The sequence below is a fragment of the Canis lupus genome, chromosome 16 (genome assembly GCF_048164855.1).
Source record: "Canis lupus baileyi chromosome 16, mCanLup2.hap1, whole genome shotgun sequence".
Lineage (NCBI taxonomy): Eukaryota > Metazoa > Chordata > Mammalia > Carnivora > Canidae > Canis > Canis lupus.
The window spans coordinates 55,564,044-55,583,900 of NC_132853.1; the positions used below are offsets into that span (position 1 = coordinate 55,564,044).

Genomic DNA, 19,857 nt, shown 5'->3' on the forward strand with positions numbered 1-19,857 from the left:
GGGTAGCCCAGGCTTTGCTGCCCCTCCCTGTGGAGCTGCACCAGCAAGCACAGGGCCAGAGCCCCAGGGACCCCCTAGTGCTGTTTTGGTGGCTTCCAGGGGCCAGCAGAGCCCTCCCCAGAAGCTGTATAGAAGGCCGGGAGGCAATCCTCTCTCCTGTCCTGCACGGGCTTTTTCTCTGGGGCCACACTCTGGGTGAGAAAGTGCAATCCTCCACTTCCCCACCGAAGAAAATGACAAATGCTGGTTCCTGGGCCTATGCTGAGGGCCCTCTGGGGACTGATTCTGGCCCCCACTCCCCTGAAGACATGAGCCATGGCCCCAGCCCCTCCCCTCCAAGCACAAAGAGCCAGGATGTGGAGAGGGTGGTTTATTGTGTAAAGAGGCCGATTGTACAGAGCAAAGATTGTACTAACACAGGTAGGGGGGAGGGAGACCCAGAGGCCAGAGCTGGAGGATGGAGGGGTGGCATCCTGCCCCTCCGGCGCCCAGTCATCCAGGCAGTGGGCAGGGGCAGGGAAGATTGAATAGCTCCCTCCCCACCCTTCCCTCCCACCCCCACACCGGATAACAGGGAGTCAGGCTATATCCTAACCCACCAGGGAGTATATAGCAGGAGACTCTCGACAGGAGGGTCCCAAACTCCTAAAATGCATGAGGCTCCCCAGTCTGGCTCCTGCAGTCCACCAGCCCCCCAGTCTCCTCCTCAAATAGCCTGGCCACTCTCCTTCCTCCTTCGGGCCCTGGCAGCAAGCCGGGCCTGGACCAGGCAGTTTCAGGTGAGGAGGCACAGAAGGACTCTCCTCCCCTGCCCCTGCCCCTGCCCCTGCCCCTACCCAGGTGCCTCAAGAGACAGCCCATAGCTCCCTGTTGGGCAGCCCATGAGGGCACGGTGACCTGCTGGGCTCTGGGGATGGGTGGCACAGAAATGGGTCTTGAGGGGGAGGCAGAGTGAGGTGGGGGCTCTGGCCGGGGCCTGCAGCCCTAGAGATAGGAGGCTCCTGTGAGTCCAGCCTCAGGGGGGATTGATCAGAGCCTGTCCCCACCACCTGAGCCACAAGGGGCCTTTACGGTGGGCGTGCCACCCGGGACTCAGCCAGCCCCAGCGCTGACTGTGGTAATTCAAAGCCTAGAAGAGTGGGTCAGGGAACATTGGGGTACCAGAGCCCCCACCCTCCCCTGGTCCCCAGCCCCTGGGAGGCTTCCATCCTCACACCCGCTGGATCTCAAACAGCTTCACATCTGTGTCATACCAGACAGGTGGGTCCACGTTCCTGTGGAGGGAGTGGGGCTGTCACCGCAGTGCTGGGAGTCCTGATAGAAAGGCTGGGGAGGAGCTAGGAGGTGCTAGGTACCAAACTCCTTCCACCCCGACGGCCCCCCCTCGCCCTGCCCCCCACAGACAGTGGGCACCCACCCTGCACTAGACAAGACCACCTTGGTTGACTGTCTTGACATTAACCCCACTACCATGGTGGGACCCAGAGCTGAGGCCCCCGCTGAGGCCCTCCCAAGCAGACCCTCAGGGGAACACCAGACCCACCTCAGATAGATGACCCCCCACATATAGGTGCGGAACCACATGGCCGTGCCCGAGTTGGCCTGGTACTTGCGGATGAGGATGGGATGGGGCACAGGCAGGAGCCCCACCAGAGTGCCATGCTGCAGGAACCTCAGGATCTCTGACTCATCTGTCAGGCCCCTGCCAGGAAGAGGGGGTGGTTTCAAGGTGCTCACATGGGAAAACCCATCCTGAAAGGCAAGGGGAGTGTGGGGCCCCAACTCCCGGTCACACCAGGGCCAAGCCTGGGCTCACCCCACCTCAGAGCCCACCTGCCGCCTCTGCCCCCACCCCTGGGGTGCTCACTTGTCAATGCAGATCTTTTCCACTTGGGGAACCAGTACTTGCAACAGCCTCATGATGGTCTGCAGCGGCAGCTTGGACTTCCAAGAGAGAACCTGAGGGAGGGGCCGGGGTTCCTAGGGCTGGGGAAGCAGCCCCCATGGGCAATGGCATAGGCCTGACCCCTGACCCAGAACCACAGGCTCTCCAAGGCAGGAAGCACCCCCGCTCGCTACAGCAAGGGCCTGGCACAGGGCAGCGCCCACGAACAGTGACTGTTATTCACAGTAAGTGCCATGACCTCTCACTGAGCGTATGCTTCGTGCCAAAAACTGTCCTTTTTGAGCCTCACAATGGCATGATCAAGTGGGACGTTTATCCCCATGGAAGTGCAATTAGTAGTGATCACAGGACACACAGAAGGGAGTGGACAAGCAGATTTGGGGGAAGAAGCTGGAAAGGAAAGCTTAGTAAGAGAGCTAGCACCATAGGCAGCTGAAGCTCAACCCTGCAGAATGCTAGACAGCGTAGATGGGGAAGCAACCAGGCCAGAGAGGCCAAGGTTGTCTAGCCAGAAGGAGTGACCCAGAGCCGGGCTCGCAGGCCGGTTTTTGGATTTGAACATGTTCCCGTCCCAGGCTTAACTGAGCTTTCCTAGGGCCAGGAGCCCCTGCCCGCCCCACCTCAGAGCCATCTGCCCAAACCCTCACCCATTCCGATGTTGGGCTCCACTGCCCACTGGCTGACGCGCTGGACAGTCGCCGCTGCTCCCGCCATGCCTGCTCTGGCTCCTGGTCCTAGGGAAGGGACAGGAGTGAGGGGTAGAGGGAGTGGGCACAGAACAGGGATGGAGGGCAGGGGAGCAGCCCTTCTCCCCAGTCCCTCCCATAGCCTAGAATGCAGGAGGCAATAAGGCCTCTCTACTGGCTCCTGTTGGTGGGGGACTCACTCCCAACAGAGGGGACAGCCCAGCCCAGCACCCTTTGCCCGGGCCCCAGGCCCTGCCCAACCCAACCCAGCCTGATGACAGGTTTAGGGCCAGGGGCTGGCTGGGCTGGTCGGGTAAAGGCCAGCTCAACTGAGATAAGGTTGATGGATGAGGAGTCTGAAGGCCAAGGGCTTAAGCCTGGGACCAGTAAACAAGGGAGAGGTCTATGAAAGCACCCCCCTGGATGCCCTGGGCACAGGGTTCCTGCCCTCTGCTGCAGGTGGCCCCAGAGTGCCCTGGCCCAGCCCACACCACAGAGTCCAGGGAGAAAGGGACATTCCCAACCTCACCTGACCGCAGGAATCCCCATCACCCACCTCCATGGCTGGACTGCCATCTGCCGAGCTCTGCTGGGACGTGGACTCCAGGGATCGCAGGGTGCCATCCTCTGACACCTGGGACTTCTCCGTCAGCTTGTCAATGCCTGAGAGTGGGAGTAGGTGGGTGTGAGAACACCTGCCACAGGCCCTCTGAGAAAACATCTGCACTGAGCCCCATGAGGCTCCCTCTTTCCACCACCCACTTTAGCGATGCTAGGCCCAATCCCTGTACACCCAGTTCTGAGGCCCAATCCCCCCACCCAGCACCCAGCTAGCCTTCCTGGGCCTCCCAATGCCCCCTCCCTCACCCCTACTGCTATCCCCATGCCCTCAGCTCCCCTGCTCAGGCCATGCCCTTTGCCAGAGACGGGATGACATCCCAGAGGCCCTGCTCATCCCCCAACCATGCTGGCATCCACATCCTCCTGCCACCTGCCAGTGCCAGACCTGGGGTGGCCACCAGGCTGGTCTTGAGAGTGCCAGGCTCGGCAGGGGCAGCGGGGCGGGAGCCCTCCATGGAGGCACCCTCCTGAGAGCCGGTTCGGGACAAGGGCTCAGGTGCCCGTCGGCGTCGTTGCAAGGCCTTGTGGATGGCAGGCGGGTCGGTGGGCAGGTTGGCCAGCTGGTGGAAGACGCTGCGCTTTCGGATGATGGCGTAGACCAGGTTGGAGTTGCCTGTCGGGAGGGAGCATGCCACACCTCAGGGAGGCCCGCTTGCCTCCTCCTCCACCACCTGGGCAGGTTTCTGGGAGGGGGCAGTTTGGAGGACAGGAGGGCGTCTAACTCCAGGAGTAGGAGATGGTACAGGGCGCCCAAGAGATGGGGCTGAGAAGAGCTGGCACCCGGTGGCCTGTGCAGCTGTGGCTACACCAGGATGTTACATTATTAGAGAAGAGCTTCCGGGCCAAGATCCCCCACCAGTACCTTCCAGACCCCCCCACACAAGCCAGCATTCCAAGAGGTGACACTGGCAAAGTGGGGCAGGCCCAGCACGTCAGTGTCCACACCCAGCCAGCTGTTCTATATTTTGACTATGTCCTTGAGCCAGGTCACCAGGGAGGAGGGACAACACGGCACGTGTCTGTGCTCCAGTGCCCACGCTGAACTCCCTGCCCCACCCAGCGATCGGGTCCTGCCTCTCACTACGCTGTCCTGCTTCAACATCTCACCCCAGGGCCTTTGCATATGTTGCCCCCACCGCCACCACACAATGCTTTTCCACCCCACCCCACCTCCATTCATCCCTCACAGATCAGTGCAAATATTACTTATTTTGGAAATAATAGTAACTGCTGATACCTAAGTCATCAGACACTGTGCTGGACAGTTTTTGTGGGTAATTACATAATCCTGCCAACACCTTCAGATATAAGGCTCTAGTACTGTTGCTATGACTGTCTTACAGCCAAAGACTCTCTAAAGCTCTGAGAAGTTAAGTTATGAGCCCACAGCCACGGAGCTAACAAGTGGCAAGGTCTCACTTACAGCAGGCAGTGTGGCATTTACGACACCCATCAGGGTCCTACCGCTCTGAGTTTCCTTTTCATCAGATTTAAGGAGACTCGTTTGTCCGAGTGGCCATCTGTTTAAAGCCCCCTCCATGTCTCCATCCCCAGCTGTGAGCTCCACGGGGCAGAGAGCATTCTGCTTTGCTCTCCACTGTATCCCTAGCACCCAGCACTGGGCTGGGTATGCAGCAAATGCTCAAAAAATGCATGTTGAATGAATGAGGGAGGAGTGAGGGGCAGAGCGGTCTGCCCTCCTTAGATGGGAAGGTGTCCTTGCACACTGCCCATCCTGATTCCTACCCCAGAGGCCAGGCCAGGGCTTAGGCTGCCGCCTCACCATCAAACTGGTACTGGATGATGTTGTTGAAGGCTTCCAGGAGGAAGAAGACCAGATGGTGGTTCTGGGCAGCAGAGAAGAGGAACCAGGTGGTGGAGAAGGCCTCCAGCAGGTGCAGCAGCTTATTGGCAGCCACCATGGACAGGCTCTTGAGGTAGGGGGACACTGCAGGGGAGGAGCCAGGTCACTCCTGGGCCCCCTCCCCGGCCATCCCTGCACACCCTGGGCCTGAGCACAAGATGCTCCCACTGTCAAACCCTTCCTGCCCCTTGCCTGTAAAGTCTCCTACAAAGCCAGGAAACATACCAAGCCCTTGGAGGTTGAGGCCACACTGGCAGTGCCTTCTGCAGAGCTTCAGGAGGCAGTGTGGGGCGCCCCACCTCATCCCTCCATCATGTGGACAGCCCCACTATTTACAGAGCCCCTTATACACAGCACGTGGCCCACTCCTGCCACACTTCTGAAAGGGGGCTGAACATGGAGGAAACCAGCCCCATTTCACAGACGGAGAAACTGAGCCTCAGACAGGTCTGTAAACTTGCCCAGAGTTCCTGGTTATAAAATGACGGGGCAAGGATACAAAGTCAGGGTCTTTAAGTCTTTCTGGAATATCCAACTGGAATAACAAGACTCCATACATAATCAGAAGCTTATTTTTTGGCAGAGTCTGGGAGGGGGAATCTGAGATGAGACGCTGTGCCTGGCCTGAAGTCACATAGGGATCTGTGCGCTTCCCTGTCTCACGTCCCCCTCCCTCAGCAGGCTGGGGCGGCGTTCTCAGAGCCAGCCACACTTAACCAGGGCTCAGTGAAAATGTGTGAGACGGACCCAGGGAATGCACCGGGAAGGGAAGGCAGGGTTCTGGCCCTGGAACCGACAACACAGCTAGAAGCCTCCAGGACCATACTCCAAACCACTCCCACCAAAGACAGTCCTCTCCAAAAGATGGCCACACTGAAGTCACCCTGCCTCAGCTCACGGCGACCCACCATGCCGGGCCCAGCACCCCAGCCAGCCTGAGCCCCTCCCTTCGGAGGCAGCTGTCCCCAGCCCTCTCTGGAGAGTAGGGCACACCCCGCTGCCCTGAGACCACACTGTCCAAACCTGCACTGGCCAATACAGTAGCCATGGGCCACGTGTGGCCATTAAACCCTTGACACAGGGGCACCTGGGTGGCTCAGCGGTTGAGCATCTGCCTTTGGCCTAGGGCATGATCCCAGGGTCCTGGGATCAAGTCCCGCATCAGGCTCTCCACAGGGAGCCTGCTTCTCCCTCTGCATGTGTCTCTGCCTCTCTCTGTGTATCTCTCATGAATAAATAAATAAAACCTTTTTAAAAAATTTAAAAATCGGGGACGCCTGGGTGGCTCAGTGGTTGAGCATCTGCCTTTGGCTCAGGGCATGATCCTGAAGTCTCAGGATCTAGTCCCACATCAGGCTCCCTGCATGGAGCCTGCTTCTCCCTCTGCCTGTGTCTCTGCCTCTCTCTCTGTCTCTCTCATGAATAAATAAATAAATAAAATCTTTTAAAAAATAAAATAAAATAAAAATTTAAAAATCGAAAACATAAACCCTTGACACATAGCTAGTTCTAACAGAGATGTACTGCACATGTGAAACACATAGGATTTTGAAGACTAGGTGTGAAAAAGAATGTCAAAGATCTCAATAATTTTGGGGGGGTTACATGTTGATACGATGGTGTTTGGGATACAGTGGATTACATAAAATATATTATAAAATTGTTGTCACCTGTTTTTCTTTCTTTCTTTAATAGGGCTACTAGAAAATTGCCCAGTCTGCCTGTGGCTGCCATCATATCGCTTATTGGACTGGGCAGGTTTGACCTGGGGAGGGCCAGCCTGAGGTCAGCCTGTGGCCTGGCACCACCTAGTGGTGTGCACAGGGAAGGCGGGCTCCCCGCACCCCTACCGTTGACCACGATGGTGAGCAGGCAATCGAAGAGGGGCTGCAGGCGCTGGTGACCGCTGGTGATGATCTTGTGGAATACCTGTGCCGGGAGGCAGAGGGGTGACCATGGGGTCCCCTCCTCCTCCAGACTCAGCCAAAAGGACGTCCCCCCACGGCCCCAGGGCCTGGCTGAGGGAGCCCCCTCACCACAATGAGCAGGTCTGCGTGGGTGCCCGTGAAGACAGGGATGTCCATGGGCACACGCACTGAGTAGGGCTTGTTCAGCCGCACCCCAAAGTTCCGCTCCCCGCTCAGAAGCAACAGGATGAAGACTCCAATGTGCATCAGGCCCACCCGAGCTGCAGCATGTGGTACAGGGGGAAGTCACCACACAGGGTGGGGACCCATCCGGGGAGCCCTGGAAGAAGCCCTTGCTGGGAGGTCAGAGCCCCAGCCTGCGCTCCCCAGAGGCAGCACAGACCGGCTGGCCCCGCCCCTCTACAAGGAAGCCCCCAGGACCTCATGCCCACCCCAGCCTTACACTGATCCGCTCGGGCATCATTGAGGAAGTAGAGGATGGGGACCAGGATGTCCAGCACGTCACTGCTCTTCAGTACAAAAAAGAGGAATTTCTGGGGGCAGAGGGGAGGGAACAGGTGGGCAAGGTCAGAGAGGAGACCGCTCTCCCCCATCTGCTCACCGTTCCCAGGAGTCTCCCCAGATGCTGCCCCCACCCCTGGGCTATCCAGAGTAGCCGCTCTCCTGCTCAGAGCTGACCACTGCCCACCAAGCGGGGCCTGAGGCCAGCCCACCTTATTGAAGTCACAGAGCTTCCAGAAGAGGACCAGCAGCTCCTGGTGGAACTGGATCTTCTTGGTGGAGTTGGGCAGGTAGGTCTGGAGCAGGGGATTGGAGAGCAGCCGGGCTATGCCCTTGAGGATGAACTGGAAATCCTGAGTAGGGGACGGTAGGGACCTGTCCAGTCCAGCTCCTGCACAAAGGCCTCCTCACCCACCCCCCAGCCTGGTCCCACCCCTAAAGCCTGAAAGGCCCAGATTCCATCATTAGGAGCTGTCCTGAGGCAGGCCCCTCAGGAAACTGAGTCCAAAGCAGGTCTGGAGGGAACCCCTGCCCCTTCCCCAGACCATGGGCTCCCCCCTCCCTGAGCAAAGCTGCTCCTAGTGATCCCCCTCACCTATATGTTGACCCAGACCCGACCCACCTGGACCCCATGTTGACAGATGCCATCCCCCCATCTCCCTGTCACATCAGAAATGCACTCTACTATTCTCAAAGAGCTGTCACTAAGCGAAAGCTACAAGTAACCCTCCCAAAAAGGCAAGGAAGCAGTTACCATCCCCATGTTACAACAGCAGAAGTCAGAGCTTTGGAGCACAATTTCCCCCAAGGTCACAAGACACATGAACTCAGGGCTGCCTGGTCTTTGAGTCCACTACTATTCCCCTCACCAAAGCCAGATATCAGAGCCACCTCCTCCTGGAAGCCTGTCCAGTTGTCCCTACTCAGCTGAGGCCTTTAGCTCTTTTCTGTATCTCAAAACCTTTGAAGTCCTGCCATCACTATTTCATTGGGGTGGCCAAGCCCACAGGGACCATGGTCAGGACTCCTCTTACCCCATCTCATCACCATCCCCTCCCCCCTGCAAGGCCATAATCATTGTGGCAGGTGGGCACTGAGAATCCACTGGAGCAAGAGCAGGGTTCCGCTCACCTCTTCACGATGGATGCGGGACAGGTAGTTCACAAACAGGTTCTCAGGTCCTGGAGGCTGCCAAGGGTGGAGCCTGGGATAAGCAGGTGGCTTCACCCCTGGCCACTACCTCAGCCAAGTGGTGGCAGCAATGCCCCCTCAGGCACCCCGAAGCTCACCAGGAGGTGCCCACTGGGTAGCCCCTACCCAGCGCTACTAAAGGGAGTGCCCAGAACTTGGCAGGGCCAGCTGCCCTCCACCCCCCACACCCATCCTTACGTCCGTATCATCCATAGCAGTGCCTGTGGTGGTACCGTCCACCGTGGGGCTGGCGCTGGTGGCACTGTCATGGTCCAAGGTGACAATGAGCACCTGGGCAGCCTCCTCCACCAGGGGTTCCCGGTAGTCAGAGAAGAGCAGGTGGTTGTAGGGGATCCCGTAGCCCACAGGGTCATAGGCACACACAGTGTTGAGGAGGGAGGTAAAAAGGGGCAGGGCATGTCTGCGGAAGGAGAGGAACAAGGCATGGAGACCGCCCAGGCCAGCCTTGTCCACCCCCCAGGTGGCCACATGGGACGGTCAGTCAAGCTACCTCCTCACTGAACAAGCATTTCTGTGCTAGCCCCAGGCTGGGAGCCAGAAAGCAGAACCAGGCTCATCCCTTCCTGAGTCAAAGACACCCCTCCCTGCCTTGTCTGCATCCGGGACCCAGGCCAGGCTAGGCCAAGAGCAAAGGAATTTATTACCAAGACGGGGGTGGCTAGTTATGTGGGAAATCATGTCCACATCCATTAGATTTTTCCTCCCAGAGCTAAAGCCTTTTTTTTTTTAATTAAGACTATGTTTAGAGTAATTTTAGGTTCACAACAAAATCACGAGGGAGGAACAGAGATTCCCCTGAGCCTCTGCCCCCACCTGTGCACAGCCTCTCCCACTGCTGACATCCCACAGCAGAGTGGCATGTGTGTTACAATCCATGAACCTACAGGGACACACTGGCAGCCTAGAATTTACATTAGGGTTCATTCGCGGTGCTGCACAGTCTACAGGCTCAGGTCTCTGAGGGGCAGGTGTCCTGCCTTGGGGCTTCAAAGCAGGGACTGGAGTCCCACAGGGAGGTGGGCTTCCCCTCGGGGAGCAGAACATGTGCTCAGTCACCCAGGTCCCAGGCCACAGAGTGACATCATTCAGAGATTTGTAAGATGTCAGGGTTCAAGCTCCTTATCTTACAGGCAAGGAAACTGAGACCCAGAGAGGTTAAGTGAGTGGCAAAGCCTGATACTGCTGGTGAGAAAAAACAAACAAACTCTGGCCAGCTTTTGACCGTGGCTGCTGGAGAGAGTTGCCTGGCTTCCCTTCTCTTCTGGGGGCAGGGCGAGGGGGGAAGTTGAGCAGAAGGCCAGGAAAATCCGAAGGATGAGTAAGGCCTGCCATGTGGGAATGAGAGTCTGGAAGTCAGAAGGTGAGCCACGCCCCCCAGGACCACTAACTCCGGTGCTGCCCTCGCAGCCTTTACATACTCAGCTCCACCAAGTGACGCCTCCACGTACCCTCTGTGCCCGCAGAGCCCAGGAGCAGCCCTGTGTGGGTCAGGCTTCCCCACCCTTCAGAGTATTCACGACGCCCTCTCCCCGACCACTGTCTCAACCGCACTGCCAGCCAGCTACAAGCCACCTGCTGCTACTGAGAGCTTAAAATGTGGCTCCTCTGCATTGAGAGGTGTTGGGACTGTAAACTGCACAAAACGGATTTTGAAAACTTAGCTTGAAAAGGGAATGTGAAACATCTCAATCATTCTGCATACTGATCACCTGTCCAATGCTAGTATTTGGTGTATATTGGGTTAAACAAAATATTAAAATTAATCTCACCTGTCTCTTTTTTACTTTTTTCATGTCGCCACTAGAAGTGGTCAACTTGCATCTGTGGTTTGCATCATATTTCTGCTGCACAGCACAGCTCGGGATGGAGGACCCAGGCACTAGTCACTAGGGTCCCCCAGTGGGACGTTGGACCATGGGGGACTAACGAGTGGCGACTAACTTTTACAAGCCATCACCACCAGGCGGCAGCACCTCCCCTCAACTAAGACTAAGGGAGCACAGCCTCTCCCCGGGGCTGCCTGGAGCAAGGAGAGAATGGAAAGAAAGCTGGAGGGCCCCTCACCTGTTCTCCGTGGAACAAAAGAACTGCACCCACGGGTTGGTGCTGCCGCTGTCCGGGGCTGGGGGCAGGTACATGGCCTCAGAGAAGCATGTGAGCAGCAGTTTCAACAGCTCCATCCTTAGGGAGGGGGGATCAGGGCAGGGGGTTCAGTACCCGAAGATCTCCCATCTCCTCCAGGAGGGCATGCCCACCCTGCCGGCCCCAGCTCCAAGTCCATGAAAAGACATGACCCCATTTTATCCCCGGCAGGGTGATGTTGGGTCATGAGTGGACAGGGTCTCTTTGAAAGACCCCATGCACGGTTCCCTCTCTGAGCAGGAGAGCAGGGGGCCTGGCCCCAAGTCCAGCTACACTGTGAGTTCTGGGTCCCAGCAAAACTCACCGGTTCACATCGTGGATGTAGTTGGGCTGAGGGGAGTGAGCAAAGCCCACACCAGCCTCCCAGATGTATTCACAGCTGTCCAGGGAGTGGACATCCTCCGCTGAGTCCTGGGCACATGGTTTGGGAACGCTCAGGCGGGGAGTGGCCAACCCAAGTCCCCCCGCTGTCGTCCCTGGGGGCAGAGACAGACCCTCCAAATGCCCCAGGTGATAATGCACAAGGGAAGAAATTAATGTTCTCAATCTCTTGAAAGCTAATTTTTCTTCTCCAGTTCTTTTACTTGCTCAGGCCAGCTCAAGGCAGGGAGAGAGAGATAGGGAGGGAGGGGAATGGGATTGGGTACATTTGGTGGTGGGGGGCGGTTGGAGCAGAAAATACCAGAGGTGGAGTCCCTGGGCCCACAGGAAGTGAGCAGGCCAGACCTCCTGTGTCCAAGCCCCACACCCCCACCCACCACCCAGGCGAGGACAATGGGTGCTTGTGCCCTGACTCCCGGATACAGGGGGCAGGGCCAGGCACCAGCTGGCTCCTCTCCAGCTGTGCCAGTCTCTGGCCCCTCCCTGGACCTGCCCAGCTCTTCCAGAGCAGCCCTGCCCCCGCAGCGTCCTGCCCAAGGGAACTTCAACCACCCCCAACCTAGGACCAAAGCCCTCCCAGGCCTGAGACTGGGAGATTGGGGGGGCCTCTCACCACAGTGCTCCTTCGGTGGCTCTGGACAGTGAAATCTGGACAGAAGAGGAGATCAGCAATGGCCAGGAGCAGGGACTCAGCCAGGGGCCGGGCATTCTCATCATCATCCTCTCCCTGGTCAGGACATAGCACACAGGCTGCCTCAGTGCTTGCTGGCCAAGGAGACGTGGCCCCAGGAATTGAGGTGGGAAAGGGGTTAGATTTGGGCCCAGGCAGGTACCCATGGGCAGAGGGATGGAGGAAGAAGCAGAAGGAAAAGTAGATTCCCAACAACCCCAAACTTCCTAAGGCAGAAGGGGGCCAGAGCAGGAACGAGGCTGGGACCTGGGAAGAAACCTCTCCACTGACTGGAAGGAGCCAGGCCAGGTCCCTAAAACTCTAGAGGCTCAGACCTGCTGGGAATCACCAGGGTCCTGCCCTTAGCCGGTTGCCTGGAGATAAACCCAGGGAGGGGGGAGCTAAGGAGGGGGAAGCGCCCAGCTGCCCTGTCGTCATACTTGCCCAGCTGAAAGGGCAGACATTCCTGTGGGAGATGATCCCACCCCTTGGCAGCAAACCCCATTCCCCTTCCCCTGTCCTTCCCAAACCCCACACCCATCACCTCCCACCCAGCCCCACAACCAGGCCCACAGACCCCTGCTCGCCCTGCCCCGGGCACTGTGGACCAGAAGAAGCCCCTCCAGTCGGGGTCCTCAAAGATGTAGGGCAGCACACGGGTGAGGAGCCTGCTGCAGTTCAGGACAATCTGCTTCTCCTTCTCCGAATGGCAGCCGCTCTCGGCTCCCTGCACCAGCTTCTCCACAGCCTGTGGGGACAGGCGGAGGGGCACGCTGGAAGGGTGGGGAGCGGGGACCTGGTGCTTGGGGTCAGGATGGGCACCCCAGGCTTCAGAGGGGCAGAGACAGACAGGGTCAGCCAGCCCAGGGGGACGGGAAGTGGGCCAGAGAGCAGCCTAGAGCATCCCCGGAGACCCCGCCCACCGCTCACTGGCTGACACCTTGCTAAGTGACCACCTTTCTGTTCTCTCATCTGTAAGACGGTGACATTAACAGCACCCACTGCACAGGGTTAGCTGAACGAGCTGATGTGCGGAAAGTACTCAGCAAGAGCCCCAAGGAAGCCCTCACAGAGAGTGGCTGCAGCATCACTTCCCACCCTCCACCCAGAGCCCAGCCAGTGGGGAGAAGTGGGTACTTCTCAAGACTGCACAGACCCAGACAGGTGGGATGTCAGGGGTGCCCGCTCTCTGGGTCCACAGGGCTGGGCCAGCTTCAGGCTCCCCTGGAAGGTGGGAAATGGCTCAGCAGGGAGTGGCAGCGAAGGGCAGAGCACCTTATGCTCACCTTGTAGCACAGAGTGGCCAAATTGGAGGGTGACTCCTCCCGCACAGCCCGGATCTCTGCCGCTGGCACCAGTGCAAAGACATCCTGTACTGAGGTGGCCGTGTCTGCCCAGAACTGGTCCCAAAAGGCATCATCGGTGGCTTCCACAGGCTGGAGGGGGGATCCGGTGTGTCCAGGGTGGTTACACTATCCCTTGCCACCAGGCCCACAGTTCACCCAGTCTGTAGCCAAAGGAACCCCAAAGGGGAAACCATGGCCCCCCTATTCCATCCCTGCTATACCCAGAAGCCCTCCCATGTGGGGGCCATTGTGCACCCCGGCTGGCAGAGGCAGGCTGGAGACACTCGCCACGGATGTCAGAGGTCAGCCAAGCACTGAGTTTGGCAGCCAAAGCCTAACTCAGACCCTGAGGGATGAGGTAACTCACTGTCGTCCTCTGGCAGAGCCTCCCCACGGGGGACCTCCCCAGGCCCTGCTGCTAGGTCAAGTGCCTGGGGACCAGACCCAGGTTGTGACCCTCCCCAGTGGAAGAAGGCAAGGGGATGTATGCTTATTGCACCTAAGCCCAGCCTCACCATCCACCCCCGCCTCAGCCGCAGCTTCCATCCTCTCCCTGCACACCCAACAGATGCCAAATCTAAAGGAGGCAACCCCCACGGCTCTCTCTGACTGCACCTGCTCCTCTCAGGGCCCCACCTCCAAATTTACGTCCTCAACCCTGTCTCCACACCGCCTCCAACCCATGTTCAAAGCACAGCACCCAAACCACTGTTGCCTCAACAAAAACCTCTGGGGCTCCTCGCTGCCTGCAGGATTGAGTCCAAACCTGGACCAGATCATAAGCCATGACCTTATTTAACATACCTACATGCGTGCACACCTGTATTTGCAACCCCTACAACACAAAGCCGTCACAACATCTCTTTGCCTTTGCTCGGATGGTCCGGTCTTCCCCACAGGCCCACCCTTCTAACACATTCCAAAGTCCCACTGGTCCTATGGAGGACATAGGCACACTTGCACCTTCTGAATCATATGGGCAGTCACGTAGGGAACCAACTGGAACCGTAAGCTCCACTTCTAGAAATCCTTCCTAAGGAAATGATCAGGGATGTGCACGGATAAGGAGGTTCACTGAGGTGTTATCATTGGCAATAGTGAGAAGTTGGAATGAACCTAAATAACCAACAAGCAGGGAACACTCGAAAGAGTTAATAAGGCCCTTTCATGGAATGGAATATTATGCAACCACCAGAGCCATGTTGCCAAGGACTCTTAATGAATGAAAAATGCTTCACGGTTACAATTCTGTGAAAAAGATAAGGTGTAACACTAACTACAGGATGGTCACGATCTTTGCTAAATTACATAGCCTAAACGAAAATGACGGAATGCCCCAGCGATGATCTCTCTAGATAGTTTTTATTTTTTTACTTATATTTTTCTGCAACCACATGGATTACTGTTTTTTTTTTTTTTCCTTTTGAATGTTCACCTGCTGAGAGGCCAGGGTGCCCAAGGCCTGTTCTGAAGAGGAGCTGCTGCGAGAGACCCCAGGTGTTCCATCAGCCTGGGCTTCTCCCTTGTCTGAAAGGGTTGATACAGCCCTGCGATCACCCAAACCCACCCAGGCGTGTCTTACTCTGACCACCAGAAAAATATATATATCTTGTTTAAAAATAACTCTGAAAAAAAAAAAAAATAACTCTGTTCTCTTGGGCACTTGGGTGGCTCAGTGGTTGTGTGTCTGCCTTTGGCTCAGGTCGTGATCCTGAGGTCCTGGGATCGAGTCCCACATCGGGCTACCCGCAGGGAGCCTGCTTCTCCATCTGCCTGTGTCTCTGCCTCTCTCTGTGTCTCGAATGAATGAATGAATGAATGAATAAATAAATAAAAATAACCTTGTTCTCTTATGCCCCTTCTTTCCAGAATCCTCCCTGAGCTCTGGACCAAAGGGCTTGTTCCCACCTTGGAACCTGGGTCCCCACTCTTACTCCTTCATCCTAGGCCCTGATTCCAGGCATCTCAATGCACTTGCCTCAGGGTTCCATTAGGCCCTTCTTTCCTTACCCTGCAGTAGGGGCAGATGGCAGATGCTCAGCCAATGTTTATTCAGGGAAAGGCTGTCATTAGTCCCAAAGATCCCTTCAACCCAGTCACTGGGCAAGCCTGAGCACCAGTGGGGCTGTCCAAAATCAGGGTTGGGTTTGAAAGCCTCATTGAGGTCCCGGTATACCCTGGCCCCCTCCCAAAGCAATGCCCCCACCTCCAAGTCACAGGGAAACATGTGGCCATGGCCTGCAAGACAGGCCTGGTACCAGGGCCTGCTCAGTCCCAGAACTGGTAGAGCAAGTTAGCTGGGGGTGGGGGAGAACAAAGGCCAAAGGAGGTGCCCTGAGGCTAGGGTTTGCTGGCCCTCCTGTCCTCAGCTAGGGTAGCCCTCTGACAGTCACTGGGGTCAAGGGGTGCCACCCCCCAGTGTGGGTGGCCAGGGCTGGGGTGGGGAAGGACATCCTTGAAAACCCAGGAGCTCCTCTGAGAAGCTCCCTTCTCTAACACTTTTACCACCTCCTCTAACTTAAGGCGCCACAATCCCCTTAAAGGAGGAGAACTTCATCTGAGCACCAGTAGACTTGACCTCTGGTCTAGTTCATCAGGCAAGTGTCACCTAGGGACTGAATTCCAAATGAGGAGACTTAAAGGGAGACTTAGGAAGCTCCAGGCTAGCCCAGCTGAGAAGCAGAGGAGAGTCCCAGCCCTCCAGCTCCCACTCTGGCTTGGACACTTCAGCTTGATGACCATCACCCGGCTATAGCAGGCTAGTCTGATGCTCCAGGTGTTGGCCAAGGTCATTGGATCCCCTTAGGCTTCTGAGGGGAGAAACAAGGCTCAGCTCCTGTCCCAGTTATCCCAGCTGGGCTCCACAGAGCCCAAGGAAGCTTCTAAAATCCAAGCCAGGGGCGCCTGGGTGGCTCATTCGGTTAAGTGTCTGCCTTCTGCTTGGGTCATGATCCCAGGGTCCTGGGATGGAACCCAGCATCCTGCACTGAGCTCCCTGCCTCAGCAGGGGAGCCTGCTTCCCCCCTCCCCCATACCCTGCCTCTTCCCTTTGCTTGTGTACTCTTTCTCTCTCTCTTAAATAAATAAAATCTTAAAATAAATAAATAAAATCCAAGCCAGTTTGTTTGAAAAGAATATTTTTGCCACAAGCTAGAAGGCCCATGCTACCAGGGCACAGGGACTAAGCTATCCTGGTGGGAAAACAGATACTCTTTCTTTCTTTCTTCTTTTAGGATTTATTTATTTATTTATTTAGTCATTCATTCATTCATTCATGAAAGACACAGAGAGAGAGGCAGAGACACAGGCAGAGGGAGTAGGCTCCCTGCGGGGAGCCTGATGCAGGACTCTATCCCAGGACCCCGGGACCACAACCTGAGCCAAAAGGCAGTCGCTCAACCACTGAGCCACCCAGGCACCCAAAAATAGATATTCTTACCCTAGCTTCACCAGCCTCTGTTCAGGCCAGACCCCCCACTGGCTTGGGAGTCCAGGTGCATCTTTTGAACTTTCTTGGGGTGAAGGGGAGCAAAGGGCTGTACAAGTCCTCTAGTCTGTTAAGGGTGACCTGTCCTGGAGGACTGCGTCACCACATCATTCATATACACATACACATACACATACACACATGTATACATGGACCCACCAGGTCTCCCTGGTCTATGGCAGAGAGTCTCTAAAAAGATAGGATCTAAGAAAGGGTCCCAGGTCCAGGAATGTCCTCCCTCTGGCAGAGCTTATTGCATCCCCCTCTAGGGCCCCACCCACCCCAGGAAAGGCTTGGGAAACACAGCCAAAACGGCTAAGCCTCAGGACTAGCCCAGGGCAGGAAGAAAACAGGATATAGCGCAGGAAAGCAGGGAAGCCCAGCAGTGGCCGCTCATACCCAGGCCACAGGAAAAGGTGTTGGGTGGTCTTGTCTGCTGCCCAGAACAAACATCTGTGTTCATGGCCTAGCCTCTAAGGGTCTGGGACTGGAGGACACCCTGTGGACAGCTGGCATGAAACTCTTTGGGGACACTGAATGGCAAGGTCTGGAATGACCATCTGGGATCTGGTCTTCACTCCTCAGCTGCCTGAGCCAGGTCACTACGCAGGACAGGAAGCTTTAGGGTCTCTCCCACCTTCCCACCTGCAGGGCCCCACAGGTCTCTGGAGGGAGACTCAGCCTGGTGTCTGGTTCCAGTCTTGACCCAAGCCAACTCACTGTCCTCAGCTAGGAAACAGGACAGCACCATCTCAGTCATTCCCATAACAGGGCTACAGCCAGGGAAAGCCAGAGGTACACTGTATTTGGGGGAGAGGGCCAGCACAGGTAGGAATCTAGTCCACCCAGATCTCTGGGGCCCAGGGGAGCTAGTCCTGCTGGCCCGACAAAGGACCTTGCCTACTAAGCTAACAGCCCATGGTTCATTCCTCCAACAATGTGTTTCCTTCCCCAGGTAGGTAGGTAAACATGGGAGCCTCCCTCCTGCCGCTCCATGTGGCCCCACATTGAGGGGCTGGCCCACCTGCCACCCACAGACTTAGAAGCCCCATCCCAATAAAGCCAAGTGCTAGAACTACCCAGGAGTCATTAGGGAAGTGGCGAGATACAAAGTCTGGTTTCTATCAAATGCCTCTTAGCCAGGACTGGATTCTCCAGAGCCCCTGGGCATTTGCCAGGCACCTGACCTTTCTCTCGTGGGAATGAGAGAGTGTAGGACCAGAGGTCTGGCCTCTGGAGCTGCGAACAACTGGCTGTGGGAAGATGGCTTCCTCAATCCCACTCTAACTGCCAAGAGCCCTCAGGGTAAGGGAAAGAGGAAAGTCCCAGATGGCAGCAGGTGCTGAGTCCCTTATAAGTGGGGGTTCTGGGGAGTCAGGGCTGGGCATCTCTGTGGCCAGAGCAGCCTGATTCGAGGGGTAAGGACAGAAGGGGTAGGCAGGGAAGGAGCCTTGCTGGAGCCAGGTCCTGTGTGGTGGGGGCAAGGAGGTGGCCTCGGTGCCACTTGTGAACTCAGGGGAGTGTGCAAGCATGGACTGGCTGAAAGTCACCCCCAGACCCTACACCAGCCAGTCAAAGACAACCTGGAGGGTTCTCAGCCCTGACCCAGGGAACAGAGGGTACCTGAAAACACAGCTATCCCCACTGCTGGGCCTCAGAGGAGGAGCCCCCTGGAGCAGTGTTCCCCAGCTGGGAAACTGGACTCCACGAGCCTGAGAACAGGACCCTCTGTTAGGCTGCAGCGCTGCTCGCACTCTTTGCACGTTCTCAGGAAGACCTGGGCCTTCCCTGGCTGTGGGCATCGACCTGGGCCCAGCGAGGCCGCTGCCTCCGCGCACCAGCTGTTTCCCCGACCCGGTAGGCGCCTGCTCGGCTTTGTTTGCATTGAATCAGCCGGGTCTGTGCGTCCAGGAACCGCGGGCACCGAGGGGCAGGGAGGGGAGCAGGGAGGCGGATGGGTGGGTGGGGGCGGGAGTGAGGGTGAAGCTGAAGATGCGGGGCTGGAGGGGCGGGAGCGGAGGGGGGGGGCCGGAGGCGGCAGGACAGGTGGCGGATAGCGGCGATGCCGGCTCGGAGAGTAGGCACACGTCAGCCCAAGGTGGCAGCGGCGGCTGCGGGAAGAGGGATATTCCCGGGAGAGAAGGCTGGGGTGAGGGGCTGGGGCTAAGGGATGAAGCCCCGGAGGACAGGCCAACGGGTGGCGCTCCGGACCTGGCTTCAGCGTCAGGCCGCAGGCCAGCCGGTCCCCCATCTCCTCACGAGCCAAGTTCGCGCAGCCCCCCGGCCCTGCCCAGCCCCCAGCCCGGCAGGTGGGTGGGAGGCCGGGGCCCCGGTCGCACCTGCGTCTTGGTGGTGAGCTGGATTACCGCCTTTCGGAAATTCAGCTTAGAGTCGGCCGACCCCATAGCGCTGGAGCCCTCTCCGGCCCGGCCCCGGCCCCGACTCCCGCCCCGGCCCCGGCTCCGGATCCAGCTCCGGCTCCGCGGCCCCCGCTGCGCTCGCAGGAGAGCAGCGCCGCACCCCGCCTGCCCGCCGCGCGCCGGCCCCGCCCCCTCCGGGCCCCGCCCGCCCCCGTGGCTCCGCCCCCGCGTGGCTCCGCCCCCGCACCTGCCGCGCCCCGCGCCGCCCGCTGCCAGCCCCGGGAGCCGGCTCCTGGGATGCACTAGGCTCGACCCCGAGCCTCCGCCGCCCCGCCTCGCCATCCCCGCCGCATCCTCACCACTGGTCCCCACGCCTGTCGGGCCCGTACATTCTCAGCCAGCCCTCCCCCTTGAGTTTCTTCCTTGTCAAACCCTAACCTCCCCATTCCTCCCCCCCCTTTTTTTTCCCTCTGAGCATCTGCTTTATTGGTTCCCTTTATTTGACCTGTCAAACCCACATCACCAGGCAGCCCCCTTGTTTTTCCAGCCACTGGGCCCAAGCTTCAGGAAAGCATCTCCCTGGCCTGATGAGGGCTGGAGGTCCCTCGGGTCCCACAACTCTGTTCTGGCCACCGGCCTTCCCTGAGAATCCGTGTGAGCCCATCTATTTCAACAAATGTGTCGCAGGACTGGAATTTATTAACACTGCGTCCAGGATGGGGGGCATACGGGTCTTCAGTCACAAGGCCTGCC

General features: G+C 57.7%; 1 protein-coding gene across 1 annotated transcript; it reads right to left on the minus strand.

Annotated features, from left to right (window-relative positions):
- Window positions 1–355: 355 nt before the first annotated feature.
- On the minus strand, window positions 356–19,266 carry HID1 (HID1 domain containing). The gene is made up of 19 exons (XM_072781506.1): window positions 19,084–19,266; window positions 13,198–13,347; window positions 12,489–12,659; window positions 11,855–11,968; window positions 11,165–11,271; window positions 10,783–10,899; window positions 8,896–9,118; window positions 8,638–8,694; window positions 7,719–7,859; window positions 7,448–7,538; window positions 7,114–7,265; window positions 6,928–7,006; window positions 4,997–5,161; window positions 3,599–3,826; window positions 3,149–3,255; window positions 2,554–2,640; window positions 1,868–1,959; window positions 1,544–1,702; window positions 356–1,274 (listed from the first exon to the last, which is right to left on the minus strand). The coding sequence occupies exons 1-19, from the start codon at window positions 19,147–19,149 to the stop codon at window positions 1,211–1,213; spliced, it is 2,370 nt and encodes a 789-aa protein (XP_072637607.1). The 5' UTR covers window positions 19,150–19,266; the 3' UTR covers window positions 356–1,210.
- Window positions 19,267–19,857: the final 591 nt, after the last annotated feature.

What these genes read in the sequence shown, in the direction of transcription:
- HID1 (XM_072781506.1), bottom strand. Translation starts at nt 19,149, where the DNA reads ATGGGGTCGGCCGACTCTAAGCTGAATTTCCGAAAGGCGGTAATCCAG. An exon ending in GCTCACCATCGTGGTCAACG is followed by an intron (nt 5,162 to 6,927) that starts GTAGGGGTGCGG and finishes CCTCCCCTGCAG; the next exon opens with TGTCCCCCTACCTCAAGAGC. An exon ending in GAAAAGATCTGCATTGACAA is followed by an intron (nt 1,703 to 1,867) that starts GTGAGCACCCCA and finishes TCTTCCTGGCAG; the next exon opens with GGGCCTGACAGATGAGTCAG.